Raw genomic sequence first — 17,638 nt, 5'->3', positions numbered from 1 at the left:
GTTTGTATTTTGATTGTTTCATTGAAGTTTTCAATGTTATTTAAGTACAGCTACTCTTAATACCAACAAACATAATGATTTGTATAATCCTGTCATGTATGTACTGTATTTAATGGTAGGCCTATTTCTGGTAAAACCGGTTCACTTAAGTTTAAATTAAGATTTCACATATCAGTTCATGACACTGAGTTCAGTGTAGCATGAAAATTGCCTCCAGCGAGGCATAGAAATCAAAACACGCCTGTTGCCGATAAACAAACTCAGAGACAAAATGTCCCAGTGCCTGCTGGCAGTAATTTAAGGTGTTCCTCGTCCCCATTGTGTTCCACTGGATCTGTCAGCTCCGGTTCTCGCCCACACCTGAAACCGGAGCCGGTGATTGTCAGTCTCGTGCCGCCGGCAGTTCCCCCTCTGCGAGGAGAGACGTCGGTGATGGCTGGCGTCAGGGAGGATTTGTAACTGTATCCATCAGATATGTTTACGGAGTCTTTGCCGTTAACCACCGTGACTGGGCAGGAATGTGTTGCATCACTTCCTGTGAAGGGCAGGTGCATCGCAAACTCCATTAACACATAGGCATGCAGGTAAAATGTGAGCGAAGCTCACTGATATCATCGCAACTTATCACAAAAACATCTCAAAGCGCTTGTGATCTTGAGTTATTTTCAAATCTTGCATTCCTCTCTCGATTGTTCAAAACCTTGTCATCGCAGCACAATAGAGAACAAAAGAATAGAACTCATAGATAACTCCCAATGAACTGTTAAACCCTTTAGATAGGCCCTATGGTGACTATGATGATAACTGACGACTATGATTACGTGACATCTTACCATTGATGGGTGGAGTACGACAGTGCAGCTGAGTGGATGAGGACATGTTTCTGTTCACCTCACACTCGCCCCCACAGATCCGCACCTGGGAGTAGCGAGGGTCAAACCCTGTGCCCTCAACTCTCACCATGTTGCCCCCACCAAGACCTCCTACAGGAGAAAAAACACATACACAAGAAGAGGACAGAAAATATCACGGATCTGTTCAAATAAACATCACAATTAGAACAGAATAAGGATGCAAGCTAATGAGCACATTCTGCTATAATATATATATATATATATATATATATATATATATATATATATATGTTCAAGAGCATGAAAAGAACTATAGAAAGATATTATAGATCATAGATCTGTTCAAATAAACATCACATTCAGAATAAAATAAGGATGCTAGCTAAAGAGCACATTCTGCTATAATGTTCAAGAGCAGGAAAATAACTACACGAATATGTTCATATGATTGTATTATGATAGAGAAAAGTGTAATTGTAATCTCTCCAACACATATTTTGTATGCAAATGATTCACATTGCAATAACTCATATAAATTGAAATTTGGAGGTAAAGGTGATATGATTTTTGTTTTGTTTGTTTCCGAAGAAATTTGAGCTCAATAAGAGTGCATTACCCTCAGATGGCACCACGCCAGTGAGTTGGAGCTCATAGTTGAATACGACGTTGGATGTGGCATAACCTTTGACCTTGTGCTGAAGCATGATGGGAAAGGTGCCTCCAGCGTGTTCACCCACGGCACACGTGACCAGAGTGTCTGTCACCGTGGCCACGATACAGGCGACACCGTCGATCTTGACTGAGATCAGACTGGCGTCAGACCCAAAGCCTGTGCCGGTGAGCGAGATGACGGTGTTGCTGAGTCCTGTAGAAGAATCAGAAGAGATGGGAAGAGAGATGAAATCTGACCAGCATGACATCAAGGTATCTAAACTGGGCAGGCAAACATCTAGGCAACTAAATGATTTTACAAAGCATGATTTTTTTTTTTGTGTATTTATTTGGTTTTTACATTGACGCATACAATTCTATATGACAATCATTATTATTGCTTTGCTACTACATGAACTTTACCAAAGAATATGGTAACTGAACCTAAAACTTACTCTATAATTATGAGACAATGTGATCGTGTGGTTTCGTGTACATGACCAAGCAAGGCAAATAGCCAAGTAAGGCAAGACTAAAAGAGATCTTCAGTGGAAATCTCCATTTAAAAGATCCTTTAGTTAGGACTAGGCTTAATCCATTTATTGGGTAACTGGCCCAAAATTATTCATTAATTCTTAGCATTATCTAGATTAGAACAGGTGGGGCTTGTTCCTACCTGTGGCAGGGCTGACACCGGTGACCTTAGGTGTCTGTGCCTGTGAGTAGCTAAAGGTGAGTGCTGGGTACTGCACCCCCAGGACCTCCACGAGCACCTTCACCTGTGCTGCATTATGAGGAGGAGTCAGGCAGTGCACCTCCCCTGGAGTCACCTCCGTGATCCAGCAGGGGGCGCCATCCAAGCGGACCATGGTGTTTCCTAGCAAGAAGCCGTTACCCATCAGCACCAGAGGGGTGCCGCCAGCTGTGCTGCCTGCGTTGGGACTGAGGGTGGCCCGGGTGGCGCTGGTCAGGGTGACGTCTCCCAACGCCAAGCCTCGGCTCATCACCACCACGCTGAGCGGGTGAGAGCCGGCGGGCAGTGGCCCAACGGAGAGGGTGATGGTGCTGTCGGTGACGTCCGTCACCTCGAGGCTGATGTCCGCGGCGTGGACGGAGACGTCTGTGGCGTCACTGCCAAAACCGGTGCCGTTGACCGCCACAGTCGTCAGGTTGCCGCTGATGGTGTTGGGGTTGACGCCAAACACCTGCGGTGCCAGCTCTGCGGAGTAGGTGAAGGTGCAGTCGCCTACGCACGTGGAAGCGATGGAGCCCATGTGGATGACCACTGACCCGCTTCGGGGACCAGTGGTGGACGGGGACGTCTGGCACATGACTGTGGTGTAGTTTGCCCACAACATTTGGCATTGGAGCCTATCCACTGTCACAGCTACACTCTCTGAGAACCCAGAACCGGTGATGGTCAGCTTGGTGTGTCCAGTGACGCTGCCACTCGACGGGCTCACAGAGTCCACCACGGGCAGAACCACGAAGCGCCGGTCGAACTCGCTGGGCGCTGTGTTGATGGCAGTGCCCAGGTTGTTCACCCGGACGGTGACGGGAAGTGGGGTGCCAATCTCAGCACCACTGTCTGTGCTAAGCTGGCAGTAGATCTCGGACTCAGTGCTGTTGACCACTTGACATGAATGATCTCCAACCATCACCTGCATTAGAGCATATCTCAGTACCTCGTACAAATGCTACTCCTAAACATGGTCATATTGAATAATCTATTCATTTCTGTTCATTCTTCTGCTCTGAAAACATTAAACAACAAATATACATCAACCCTCTTTATATTTAGCCGACACCTTCAAAAATGTGCTATGGATTTAAAGATTTGAGAATGTAAGGAGTTTTTGTCTGAATTCGGCTTCTCTTAAAACATTTTAAGTTGTGTCATTCCGGGATGAACAGTTCTGGAAAAATTTAAGAGACCACTGCAACTCCTATGGTTGCTGAGTGACATTCGAATGAGTTGACAGTCATATTCAAATTTGCAGTGGTCTCTTCATTTTAAATATGACCGACAACTCATTCGAATTTCATTCAGCAACCGTCGGATGACATCACAAAAATGTGCAATGGGCTCTTAATTTTTTCCAGAGCTTGTACGTAAGTAAGTGTGAGGACTTTGTGTAGTGTGTGTGATTGTACCTCGATGGCACAGCTTTGGGATCCAAAGCCCATGCCCTGGATGTGGATGAAGTCGTGGGCATGGCCGCTGGAGGGTGAGATGGCATGCACAGTGGGACTGGCACAGCGGGAGAAGCTGAAAGAGGTGCCGTTAGAAGGGGTAGGCTCGGGGCAGTTAGGGGCAGTGGTACACTCCTCTACATCCCTGCTCACTCGACGCATAGCTGTAGAGGGAGGTAAAAACGGTCATTTATTTTATTTTATCTGTTTATTTGTCTGATTGCTTTGTTTTCTGGAAAAAATATAATATGTGCTATCTAGTCAAATTCTAGAGTTTAGTTGCATGGATAAAATTTAATTTCCCAAATGATCTATAATTTCTTGAATTTCCCCTTGGGGATCAATAAATTATCTATCTATCTATCTATCTATCTATCTATCTATCTATCTATCTATCTATCTATCTATCTAATTTAATAATAAAAGACAGTGTTGGACATTTACATGAAGTGACACATGACATCTGGTGAATTTTACGTCTGTTTTTATGATACAAAACCGTACGTATGATATAGGCGGTGTTTACCTGGTCCACTCATAGCTGTGACTCCTCCCACAGTGACGTACAGTTCTGGACGACTCTCCTTGACGTCTCTAACAGTCACAACCCCCTGCAGGCTCTTTTCATCTGTGCTGTCCACGAAGCCACTGCTGTAGTAGTAGACCCCGGGGGATGTGAACTGATAGCGGAACAATCCTGGAGACAGAGGAGGAGAAGGGTGGGTGGGTGGGTGGGGGTTGGTGTGGATAGGTATCGAGTGATTGGGCTGAAACTGGTTACCTAGGTACCCTAGGTTTTTTGAAGAGTGAAAACAGGAAACTTTTGAGTGACCTTGTATCACCTGCATATTTATTGTTATAAATGTTCTGTTTTCATGGTGTTACATCTCCAAGTTATACCAAGGTGCAGTATGTCGTTGTGATGCTTTTTTATAGTTATAGTTAAGTCTTAACCCAGAAAGTGCAAAGACACAATGGTATGTAGAGGTTAAACAAATCTGTTAATAAATAGGCTACATGCCTATACATATCATCTTGCAATCTTCCTCAGGACATGATGGTAAGTATATCAAGGGTGGTGAAGGCTGTCAAGTATTCACAGTAACACCAGATAATTAGCACAGGTAATCAAGTAGGTGTGTCAACTATTAGGTCAGAGCATTTACACAATACTTATAATCAAGCAGAACAGGTCTCCCACAAAAACAGTCTGTCATGTGTCAAAATACACAACAATTTATTACTGAGGTCAGTAGTATTGTATTTGTGCACTGCACTGATTTAGTGTGACTGTTTTTTATACAGTTAATGCTTAATGTTATATTATCTGATGATTTCTTTGATCCCTGGTTCGAATTGACCTACTTAATATGAACTCCACTATAACCTGTGCCTGTGTAGCTGTCAGCTGTTACTGTGATTGCTTGGCAGCAGCCAACACTTGTGAACTGCCACTGCTACTGTTTTTATACCCCGAGGTTGAAATGCGTAGGCGTGCAGCCTATTTATTTAAAGACTTTGTCTAATGATCACACAGCAGTGTGCCTTGGAGTGTCAGGTTAAGGTTTATTGACTGCTTGGTATTATTTATGTTTTCCTTATTTTTCCATATGTATAATTATTCTTTGTCTCCTGATAAAAACACCCACTTGTTTACTAGTTTTTCATTAGTGGTATGGGCCAACATTCAGATTCAAACATTATGTGTGTGTGTATATAAATATAATATATTAAAGAACATAAATATATAAAAATAGATCCATAAGAGTAGGTAAAAGTACAGTGTAATATAAATATAAATACAGTGTGGCTAATGAGTCACACTGTTATCTATCTATCTATAGATATATATTCTGGTACACATGTCTATGTCCTATGTTCTACATTTAAAAACATTGCTGTTAATCCTTTTATGAGTACATGACAATAAACTTGAACTTAAACTTATAACTCTATAGCCATTTCTTAATATACATTCAAGGTAACATCCTAAAAGTAATTTAGTGAACTACTTACTACTTAGATGTCAAGGAAGAATGTCAAAAAATCTATGCTATGTTATACTAAGTATAGTAGGCTGATAAACCTGTTTGTGGTGGACCACCACAGCTAGACTGAAATTACACACAACATACTGGAGGGGCGACATTTTTTTTCCTTGAGGTGGTGTTTATGATGGGTGTGTGTGATGCGGATTTTCCCATGTCAACCTGAAAACAGGCCCCCAGGACAGTGAACGATAGACGGCAATACATAGAGGCTAAGATGAGTGAAGTTAGAGTTAGAGATTCAGAGACAGACGCTGTGAAACAGGAATGTGCAGCTCCTGTCTCAGTGTAGGCCAAATTGCACAAGAGTGTCCTGAGTTTTCATCATGGCTGCTTTGAGGTCTTCAATCATCACATTTAATATATGATGCAAGCAGGTGAAAATATTTCACACAAAAACTACTTGGGTGAGAACTTTACCTGGTGCTCAAGTGTAAAAGTATTTCTCAGAGCATGCAAAGCATAATAAATTTAACATCAATCAATAATGTTTTTCATTCAGACATTAAAATGGCCAATGGCACTGGGTTTTATGCTGACTGTTCTGAAACAATACATTGCCTTCTATATGTATAACTATTCTGAGTTCTATGTGTTAAACCCTTCTCTATGTGCCAAACCTCTCCACAAAAAAAGACTTTCCACTTCTTTAAATAGGAAACCCCCACTATTGCCTGTTGCCTAGGTTTAATCTTAATGAAACACATCTCCAACACACACACACACACACACACCGGACTGAGCTACAAAAAATTTCACCAACATTGTTGTGTGCCAGTTAAGTTTCTGTTTGTGTTAAAGTTAAAATAAAATATAATGTTGATATGAGAATAAATGTCTGGTGTACCTGTCCCTGTTTGTTTATAATGAACAAAACTAATATAGTGTTGATAGGAGAACAGGTGTGTGTTGTACCACTGGGAGTCTTGGCGTCTCCGCTGGTGAAGGCACGCCCGTCGGGGGTGGTGCTGCTGGGGCTGGCCACGCTGAACACCCTGAAACCCACGTCCTGGAGGAAGGCCGGGGCCTCCCACCGCCACACCACCGTGTCCCCCACTGTGGCCAGGGCCGCCGCAGGGCTCCATGCATACCCCTCTCCGTGACCTGCAGACACACACACAGATGTACATAAACATATAAATATACACATACACACACACACACACAAACACACAAACACAAATACAAACACACCAAACAAACCCAAACACACACACACACACAGATGTACATAAACATATAAATATACACATACACACACACACACACACACAAACACACAAACACACAAACACAAATACAAACACACCAAACAAACCCAAACACACACACACACACACACACAAACAAACACAAACACACACACACAAAACACACAAACACAAATACAAACACACCAAACAAACCCAAACACACACACACACAGACACACAAACAAACACAAACACAGACAAACGCAGACAAACACAGACAAAGACTCCCCCGCAAACACACCCTAAACATGTGGAGACACATGGGTAATTAGCAGAGTGGTCAGTAACAATCAGGCAGGCTAGGTCACAGGTGACACAAGTCCTAAGTATCTAGTCTAGTCAGACTACCTCGATCATTAGCATAACCGTATTGCTCAAAGGGTGGCATTACGTGAATGACGTGACGTGACATGACTGATTGACTGATATGGCTGACTTGTGACAGACTTGTTTGACAGATTTAGTGTTTTGAGTGACACCACATGTATTAAGTGCACGTGATTCTGAATGTGCTGTAGTACGGTGTGTGTTAACAATCTGTCAAATAAAATAAATCATACTGTGAAGATGCTGACTACATCTTCCCTGTTTTAGAACACAGTTTTGAATGCACTTTTGCACATGTTCCTGTCTGTGTGTTATCTGACTAACTGTCTGCAGGTGAAAGTAATAAGTTAACTGGGCCACACCCACAGGTGCTCTTTTAAAAAAGGGCCAGTGTGTTGGTGTGGGAGAGTCAGACTGATTGATGTGCAAGTTATCGTTTGTCGTATCGGTCGTTATTGTCAAAAATATTGACATTTGTCACGTTAGTCTACCTTAGGCTACACGTTCCGCATTCTGTGCATGACACCGTTGCCTCTGCATGGGTTGTAGCCTACCATGTGTGAGTTCTCCCCTCCCAAAAAAAGTTGGTTGGGTTTAGTATAGCCCGTCTTTTCCAAAAAGTTTTCTAGATACGGATACGGATAGCCGGGCCGGCCCTACTAGCCATAAGCCTCAGGAAGGATGGATGGTAGAAAGAGGCAAGGAGGGACTGAAACGGCCAGGTAGAATGCTGCCAAATGTGCCAAGCTTCCAGATTTATTTATTTTTTAAGAGGACAGACAAAAGGCAACTGGTAAAGAGAGATTGCCTATAGGCTATGATTACTACCAATGTAATTATAGGGCTAATATTGGATGTTGTAGCGTTGTCAAGCTATTCACAAGCAACATATTAAATTACTTAAAATATACTGTAGGTCAGGGGTGTTCAAACTGGCTAAAAATAAAAACATTGTTTGATCTATTTGGATTTGAGTTGTTATTTAGACTTAGACTATATATTTTCAAGTTGGGAGCATTTGTTGATTCAACTTGATTATCTAAGTTATTTACTGTCAAGTAAAACTTACTCAAAAAAGCTAGTGAAATGTGTTGACTTGTTTTTAAGTTGGAAGAACTTTGATTCAACTTGAATTTTTGAGTTGCCAACCTATTGTAAGTCCACCTTACTTACAATACTAAATTGGCATTACTAGATATTTCAAGTTAAAAGCACTTGATTCAACTTGACTTTTTGAGTTGCTAACCTACTGTAAGTCCACCTTACTCACAATACTAAGTTTGCATTACTAGATATTTCAAGTTGGGAGCATTTGTTGATTTAACTTGATTATTTGAGTTCTTCACTGTCAAGTTGAAATTACTCAAAAAAGCTAGTGAAATGTGTTGACTTGTTTTTTTAAGTAAACGCAGAGTTTTTTTTTTACAGTGCTTTTGTAGACTTTCATTCATAGACTACAGTATGCAAATATTGATAACAAAACTTTGCTCAGAAGTGGGTGTAGTAAAGGAGTAGCCTAAATCACCAAACAACAATATAGCCTACCCATTCAAAAAACATGTAGCCTAAACATTAGTTCAATATGCCTCTTTGTGGAAACGTGGGATATAGGCTACATTTCAAAGGCTTTATTTCTGTTTTTGTTAACTTCTCAGTTGAAGTGAATTATTATATAACCTTTACACATTTGTTGAACCATGGTACTAATAAAAACTACAGGATAGTAAGAGCTGAAATGTTGCTTCATTTATCCAATTTCCACCACTATGGAAAACGTGGGCTGGTCTTGGGCCTGAAACTCCCGGACTGAAAAGTGGCCCCACTCCGGCCCTGATGTGAAGATGCTGACTACATCTTCCCTGTTTTAGAACAGTTTTTAATTGAATGCACTTTTGCACATATTCCTGTCTGTGTGTTAGCTGACTAACTGTCTGTTGGTGAAAGTAATAATTGTTAATTAAGTTAATTGGGCCACACCCACAGTGTGTTGGTGTGGGAGAGTCAGACTGATTGATGTGCAAGTTATCGTTTGTGTTAAACATTTGAATAAATTAAAGAAAGATGTTTTCTACTAAAGAATATCCTGTTTTTATCTTTTTAAAAAACAAGATGGTGGACACACTTTTCACACATACTTTACATCTCCTTTGGTTCATGGTGTCCCTGATCAGTACAGACAGGAATGCATTTTCAAAACTGATCAATTAGTTTGCTTGTATCTTCAGGTTTTCCTTTGGATATTCAATTTGGTCATTGGAAGTGTCTGTGTCTGTGTGTGAGAGAGCGTATTACTCACTTGGGTGTGAGCCCTGGTTGGTGATGGTGTGTGTTTTCGCCCCTGACTCAACTACACACTGGATCTCATGCGCCGATGCTGCTGTAACTCTACAGCTTCTGTCTCCTGTAGTGAATTTCAACAAGACATACAATATATTATACAATAATATATAATATTTGTGAACACAGTACTACTAGAAGAAAATAGTGCGAGAGAGAGAGTGAGGTTGTGTGTGTGTGTGTGTGTGTGTGTGTGTCCATGTGAAATGCATAATACATCTGTGTATCAGTGCCTACCCAGCATGACACGGTTATCCTCTAGGTTGGCACTGAATCCTGAGCCGGAGATGGTCAGCTGGGAACCCCCATACAGAGAGCCGAGCAGTGGGGTAACACTGGACACCTCCAGCACGTACTGTACCGTGGGGTTCACTCCAGCACTGCACAGGAAAGACAACAAGCATGAGTTACAACTCACAGAGCAGATATGACTTGAGGCCCTTTCAGAGACGACAACTGACAACAAATTGACTGATCGATTAATTGCTGCAGCCCTCTGGCTATGGGAGTCTCACCTGACTGTGGGGAATCCCAGGTTGCCGATCTGGACATTGACCTCATACATGGCTGGGGGCAGGAAGGGCAGGATGCAGGTGATGGCAGTAGTGTTCCACTCTACCACCTCGCACTGTCTCTGGCCGACAAACACCAGGGTGTCATTGCCCCGCACCCCAAAGTTTGTTCCCATCACGACGAGAAGTCTGAGACCTACAATAGACCCTTTCATCAATAAAAACAAAAACAATGCTTGAACGTTCTATTTGGGCCCCAATCTACTTCCTCTGCATTATGATAACATATGGAATGTTAAAAAGGAAGTCTTGTGGGGCCAACTATGATGCTGATAATGGAACTCTCTTGAAAGGGTCCATAGAATCCAAACAAACGAAAGATCAGATCACTAATCATTTATATTTGTATTGCTATATAGATTTAGTATTTAACAAACACTTCTGTTCAAGGTGACCACAAAGCACCTGATAAAAAAAGATTGATGTGTACACTTTGACAGGGGGAAACAAACTTATTACAATTCAACAAATGTATTTATATTCATCTTACTTTCCCTTGAAATTGTGAAAGATGCCAAAAGGTATTATTAATTGTATACTTTGAGAATTATAGCTGTTGTTAAAACATATTAAGACTTTCAATGCCATATTTATTGTGATATACTTTGCCAATGAACAACAGTATACAATAACTAATAAAGCATCTACATTCAAAAGAACAGCAACACTGTACATTTTATTTTCCATCCACACTTAATGTATTATAGCAAGTGTACGGTAGCTTAGAGTGTTTTGCACAAAGTTTAAATGTGGAGGTACAAGTTAGGCTAATTTGAGGAAAGGTTAGAATATGTATTGTGTTTCTGTACGACCTCTCACACAGAGAAGTCTGTGTGACGGCATAGAGTGTTTTGCACAAAGTTTAAATGAATGTGGAGGTACAAGTTAGGTTAGAAAATGTATTGTGTTTCTGTACGACCTCTCAAACGTCTGTCACAGTGGAAACTACAATAAGGATAATTACCCATGGTTCTCATTGTCTGACGTTTTCTGGTCCTTTTATCGTGAGTTATGAGAATGTCCAGACACACATACAAAACCGGATGTCTGTTGCTCAACAATAGCCTGTAAACCCTTAAGCGTAAGCTGAGAAACTATCATGAAAGCATGAATAAGCACAGCTGAAGACAATGGTTGTCATCACCTGAATGTAGATCTTCTAGTTAGATACGGTCCAAGGAGAAATAAATTGCTTTGTTGGTGGCAACATGAAAGCTACTTAGAGAATAGGGCTCTCTGGTATTATATTACAAATACTAGTGCTATTAGTGTTTGTATGTTGGTAGTGGAACCGAGAAAGCATATTTTTCTTTAAACTTAGCATTGCGTCTCCAAGCAGAATAGAGCAAAAGGTTTAGGCACCATACATCTATACAAGGTAAAAGTCTTCTGTCATGAAGCAAGGGGAGTCATCTTCTGCCTTTGTGTACTTGCGGTTACTTGATATGGATGTGCCTAGTTGAAATGTAATGTGTGCAAATCCAGCTAGTGTGACATACTGTAGCTAGTGGCATAACAAATCCAGTGTGACTTATTTATTTAATTTAGGGCTGTCAAAATAACTGATTAATTTCGATTAATTAATTTGAGAAAAAATAACTGATTAAAAAAATGAGTGTAGATTAATCGATTCCTTATGACCTTTGACCCGAGCCGTTCTAGTCAGTAAAAGTTAGACTGTAAAATGAAAGAGAGAGAAGAAAATGTGCTGCGTGGATCATTGATTGGAACATTTACTTTTAAAAAACGCCCTGATGGTGTTAATAAAAAAACAAAGTGTTGAAAATAAAGTCCTTTGCCATGTCTGCAGCAAGGAATTTGCATATCACCAGAGTTCATCAACTCTATAGTCGCACATCAATGCAAAGGAATAAGTGTTGACATTGAGGGGAGTGTTAATTTATTTTCATTGTGTCCCCTAGGTTATATCTGTGGCCTGAAATGCATTGTATGTGAAGAAAAAACTTCTTCCCGAAGCAGTTTTGAATTAATTTCCTCAGCATATTAGGTCATATCATAGATTATTATGGCCGTTATTTGAACAGTGAAAATAATAATAAGAGTTTTTGAACTTTAATGTCACTAATGCTGATTATTCAATGATTCATTTGAATTTAAATATTTAAAATACTTTCACAGCAAAAATTATATATGCGATTAATTTAGATGAATTAATCACAGAGTATGTAATTAATTAGATTATTTTTTTTAATCGATTGACAGCCCTAATTTAATTTACTACAGCACACACACACACAAGTCTTTAGTAAGACACAGAATGGGAAACACTAGAAATGTATCATCCAATTCTGTTCTAAAGAATATTTTATTATATGCGTAAAGGGCTGGGGGGAGAAAGTGGAAGAGGAATGAGAAAGAGCAGAACCAGGAGTAGAAGACGGATTTTTTGCTCACCACTGACACTGGTGGTTTGTGGGCTGATGCTGGTGATTGTGGCGGTCAGGCTGTCGCTGTAGGTGAAGGTCTGCGATGCCACTTGGCTCATGTCCCCAATGGTCACGGTCACACTCTGGGCTCCCAGTGAGCCCTATCGACGCATCATAGGAACACCATGGGAACATGGATTAAAACATAATTTCCGATCTGTCACATTTGTTTTTGTTGGTGTCTATTCTAAACTAACAATTCTAAAGTAACTAAATATTCTACAACTGAGAGTTCACCTGAAGTTTGAAACAAATCAGAACCCACAATTAGAGAGGAAATAGACACTTAAATAAAACCATAACTTTGAGACAAATTCCTCTCAGAATGGCAATGCCAAATAACCTTTGATTGTTTGCAGTTACCGGTACTATCTTTCTAAAATTTAGAAAAAGATACAGCATTTGCCTAGCTAATGAATTTCAAATTGTTTGGCTGTGCTGTGTAACTGAGAAGTCTGATAGAGAGACAAGAATGTGCACACACTGTTTCTCAGTAGAAATGATGAAAACATTCATCTTTTCATTCTTGCAATGGCAGTATGACAAGGAATTTGTCAGTATCACAGGCTTTCACCTGGAGGCGTACTCTTATCATCTTAGACTATACATGTGTTCAGTAACCATGCACATGTTTAGTAACAATGTATAGGAAATGGGAGAACAAGGCTACACACTACTGCTAAACTCCACACTTAGCATGTGAAGAGCTGGGAAACTGTTGGTGGTGTCAGACAGAGCCAGGTCACACGCTGGCTATGTGGGTATCCTTTACGGTTCTCTAGGCAGTTAAATTAGACCAAGGTGGGGGGAGCTGAGGCGTAAACGACAACCAAATTGACAAATAAACAATTAGTAAAGGCAAGGCAAAGCCATTTTAGTTGTATAGTGCAATGCCTAGTAAAGCATTAGGTTAATTGTCTAATCTAAAAACAAATACTCTAGTCTCGGCTACAGCACTTAGATGTCTAGCCATTTGTATTTTGTGTAATATTTGAAATTGCATTTTAGTGCTATGCATTCTGACCAGATACGGGTTCGATCTCAAGCCAAGGTTATTTTTCAATTCTACCCCCATCCTGTTCCCTGTCACTCTCAACGGTCTTATCCTTTAAAGGCAAAAAGCCCCCCAAAATAAACCTGTCTATCACCCCATGAGTAAAGAGCAGGGAGAAGCGGGTGGATGAAGTGGACCAAACTACACGCTAGGCTCTGTGAAGAGCTGGGACACTGTTGGTGGTGTCAGACAGAGCCAGGTGACACGCTGAGTATGTGAGTATTCTTTACGGTTCGCTGGGCGATGAAATCGGACCAAAGCCTTTTACCGGGGGAACTCTGCACGTGACCATGTGGAGGTTCACCTCCAGCACCTCACACGTCTCTGAGCCGATCGTCACTTCTGTGCCCCAGCCGAAGCCGAACCCTTCCACCGTGAGGACTGTGCCACCTGCAACAACAAGGGAACGGAGCATAACACTGCAGCCATTACATATTTTCAATTTTTAATTTAATTTTACTTATAGAGCGCCAAAACATTACATGTCTCATGGAGCTTTACAGAATGTTAGACAATCAGAGAAAAGAAAAGAAGGCCCATGGCTATGAACTAGTACATTGTAGATGTCTTTCTATTCACATGTATGCAATGTAAAACATTTGCCAAACAGGAATATGCCATTGCACAATACAATTAATGTTAAAATCTACAGCAAATTTCAGGTTTCACTCTGGTTTTGGGGTTTGTAACTCTTTGTACATTATAATAGAATGTCTACATTGCACTATAAGCATTAATGAGTTATACTGCTAGAGAATGTTTGAAACTTAGAACCATACTTTTACCCCACATCTATAATTCTGTGAGCCACATCCAGACTGAAAAACTGAATGTGTTTATCATGGCAAATATTGGGGCACTGTACCAGTGACACTGCCCGCGATCGGAGACACGGAGGAGACGCTGAGCTGGCTGGTGAAGTTGAAAGGCTGGTCTCCTTGGTAACGTGCCTGTCCCAGGCCAGGGAGGCTCAGGATGACAGGGTAAGTGCCAGCAGGAGCAGGGCCAACGCTGCAGGTCACCTGAGTGTCTGAGAAAGGACACAAGGCCGAATCCATCAACAGTGTGCACAACATTACAGTCACCATTACAGGCTGAACACAGACCAGTCACCAATCAGAGTATGGTCATCTTTGCACCTAAAGAGATATACCAACAGCCTCAGCCTCACAACCTCACCTGAATCTGTATCTAAGATATATAAATAAATCATGTACTGTACTTTCAAATAATTTAAAGCAACACAATGCAATTATTTCACCTTACAATAACAGCTTCAAACTGTTGGTGTCTCTAACATTGCCAATGCATGCCCAGAATGCTTCATCTTGCATGACCATGAACAGGACCCTTTCAGTTGTTTTTGACAAACTGGGTACCAGCTAAATTGACACTGACACCAAGGGGCATAGATATCAATTATTCCCTTGTGTTGCTTTCATTTTTAACCCTCTGCAATCTAAAGCCCTTTTATGATATCATTATTGTTTTCATGATTATTTCTATTCACTATACATCATTCATTAGTCCAACTCACCAGTAACTTGGGTTACGGTGCATTCTGTGTGTCCAATCCAAACAGTAGCATTCGCGTCATCAAAACCAGACCCACTGATGGTCAGAACTGTCCCAAGATTGCTCGATCCTGAAGGAATAAAACAATTCACCATATGCTTCAGCAAAATAAAGTGAAATGTACATTAGCTATACTTCATTTACACATCACTTTTATAGGTTTACATAACATTACATACATTTATTATTAATGCATATATTCATAAAACACAATCACTAATAATTACTTTTTGCTATATTATAAAGTGTCTTTATGACATATATAACCAAAATATCACTGACTTAATGACTTACGTATTCAGTGAACTAAATAATAAAACCAACGCAATAAATCAAGTCTAGCCATTGGAACGTATGTGAATCTCCCATTGTGGAGGACACTGGAGGCTGATGTTTTTACCTTGTGAGGGGGAGATGCCAGTCACCAGTGGGGTCTTGTCTTCGCTCCACTCAAAGCTACAGTCTCCTGAGCACTTGGATGCGATGCCGTTGATTAGTACCTCCACCTAGGAGAGAGCAAACAAACTCACGGTAAAACTGGCCTAAAGCTACTTCAACTATGACTATAATAGGAATCATTACAGACCCCTCATATGCATTTTCAAGTCCTCATATGAAATTGTCTTTAATTGTGCAACTACATTTTCTGACTAGTCATTAATATTGCTGGAACAACAATTTCACATCAGCCACATGACTTTCTCTTTGAAAGTCCACTGGAAATTGAGATGTTTCTTTTTTAAATTTTAATTGTTTGCATTCATGATCCTTGTAACATTGCATTTTAAAGAAAACATAGAGATATTGAAGCCAGAATTGCCTTTGTAGATACCAGGGCATAACAAACCCCAACCTATTTACTATATAGGCTACACCTGGCCTGTAGTGTTTGTACACCTAACTAATGAATTTCAATCTGTGGGGCATTGGGAACAACAAGTGCAGATGAGTGGTCAGAGTGGTTAGGAAAGGCTGTAGACGAGTGGCCGAGAGGGTCCCTTCTCTTCCTAAACCACAAACACTAATCCCCTGTGGCCCTCCCAATGCTGTCGATGGGAACGGATAACTCACACGACATATTCAAATAACTCGTGTTAGCCATGCAAAGACTCCCTTAGGGTCCCCTAGGGACATGTGTCTATAGTTTCATAATAGTATGTGTAGTATACCTGTGGTTTGGATTCTGGGACACGTAGCATATCTCCCCTGATGCTTTGCATGAACAGGCCTCCCTCATCTCTGACGTTGACATACACCTGTGGATTAACTCCAGTGACATCTGAGGCGTTCACCTGAAGGTGGCCACAACACAAGACAAGTCAAACACAAAAACAAGCACACACACAGACACACACACACACACACACACACACACACACACACACACACACACACACACACACACACTGTCCAGAGACTTGCTTTCCCTTGGGCACCTAAGCATCAGTTAATTAGAGATACCAGAGACAGATTTAGCAGTGAGTTCCTTGTTGAAGCCACTCACACAAGTTCACTGTGATCTCATGACCTAAAGGAAGGCAGTCAATGGAGCAGACCTCTACAGTAAATGATGATGAACTACCCACCCCATTTGAAATATGAATATGAATTACAACATGAATACTAACAACTTGGATTCTTATCAATGAGTTTAAATTTCCATAATCCAGCCAATTAAAAGTGGCTGCTGCCTTTTCAAGCAGGTGTTATGTATTGGTCTTGACAAGTTTTTGATGACGGCTTTGGGTATTGAGTGAGGCATTACATAGGCAATTTATTTCTAAATTACCCGTAAAAAAATGATTGTATTAAATTACATTTCTAAATTTCAGGATGAATAATCTGTAATATTCATATTGAAGGTCTGAGACTCACCTGAAGAATAGGTTGACGTCCAGGATTGCTCAGCCAGGTGATGAGCCACTTGTAAGCTTTGCAGTCTCCTGACCTTGTGACGTCCACAGAGCCCATTTCTGGAATGGACTGCAGCGCGTACTTCAGATCCTGTGCTGATATATCCACTGGCAGGCCTATGAGATAGCAGAACAGGAGTGACTTCATGTGAGTAAGCACTTATTGTGTGAGGCTGAGAGACTAAGCCATAGTGCTAGGTAATTATGACCGCCGCGCAGCGAAGCGGCGGTCATATAGGTTTAGTCAGATTTTTTATTTTTTTAATTATTTTTTTTATTTTATTATTTTTTTTATTTTTTATTTATTTTTATTATTTTTTTTATTTTTTTATTTTTTTTGCATGTTCAAATTTCCGTCAAGGATTCCCGGGACACTGAAAGACCGCGGTAGACGAAAGTTGGTGGGCATGTAAC

General features: G+C 40.8%; 1 protein-coding gene across 2 annotated transcripts in view; it reads right to left on the bottom strand.

The window, feature by feature from the left end:
- pkhd1l1.1 (PKHD1 like 1, tandem duplicate 1) overlaps positions 1–17,638 on the bottom strand; it is a 50,146-nt gene that overhangs the window by 19,904 nt on the left and 12,604 nt on the right. Inside the window, exons 25-41 of one of the 2 annotated variants that reach the window (XM_048229803.1) lie at positions 17,187–17,341; positions 16,481–16,603; positions 15,712–15,817; positions 15,274–15,381; positions 14,602–14,766; positions 14,005–14,126; positions 12,651–12,783; positions 10,179–10,383; positions 9,901–10,043; positions 9,623–9,727; positions 6,662–6,850; positions 4,225–4,395; positions 3,660–3,862; positions 2,182–3,166; positions 1,471–1,719; positions 834–983; positions 361–535 (exon numbers count right to left, since the gene is read on the bottom strand). In XM_048229803.1, coding sequence (XP_048085760.1) covers positions 361–535; positions 834–983; positions 1,471–1,719; positions 2,182–3,166; positions 3,660–3,862; positions 4,225–4,395; positions 6,662–6,850; positions 9,623–9,727; positions 9,901–10,043; positions 10,179–10,383; positions 12,651–12,783; positions 14,005–14,126; positions 14,602–14,766; positions 15,274–15,381; positions 15,712–15,817; positions 16,481–16,603; positions 17,187–17,341 — 3,487 coding nt within the window. The remainder of the gene's footprint in view (positions 1–360; positions 536–833; positions 984–1,470; positions 1,720–2,181; positions 3,167–3,659; positions 3,863–4,224; positions 4,396–6,661; positions 6,851–9,622; positions 9,728–9,900; positions 10,044–10,178; positions 10,384–12,650; positions 12,784–14,004; positions 14,127–14,601; positions 14,767–15,273; positions 15,382–15,711; positions 15,818–16,480; positions 16,604–17,186; positions 17,342–17,638) is intronic. The other variant, XM_048229804.1, reaches the window with a different exon arrangement.

This window comes from Alosa alosa, chromosome 20 (assembly GCF_017589495.1).
Source record: "Alosa alosa isolate M-15738 ecotype Scorff River chromosome 20, AALO_Geno_1.1, whole genome shotgun sequence".
Taxonomy (NCBI): domain Eukaryota; kingdom Metazoa; phylum Chordata; class Actinopteri; order Clupeiformes; family Clupeidae; genus Alosa; species Alosa alosa.
The sequence above is the reverse complement of the archived record's forward strand: the minus strand, read 5'-3'. Positions and strand labels throughout refer to the sequence as shown.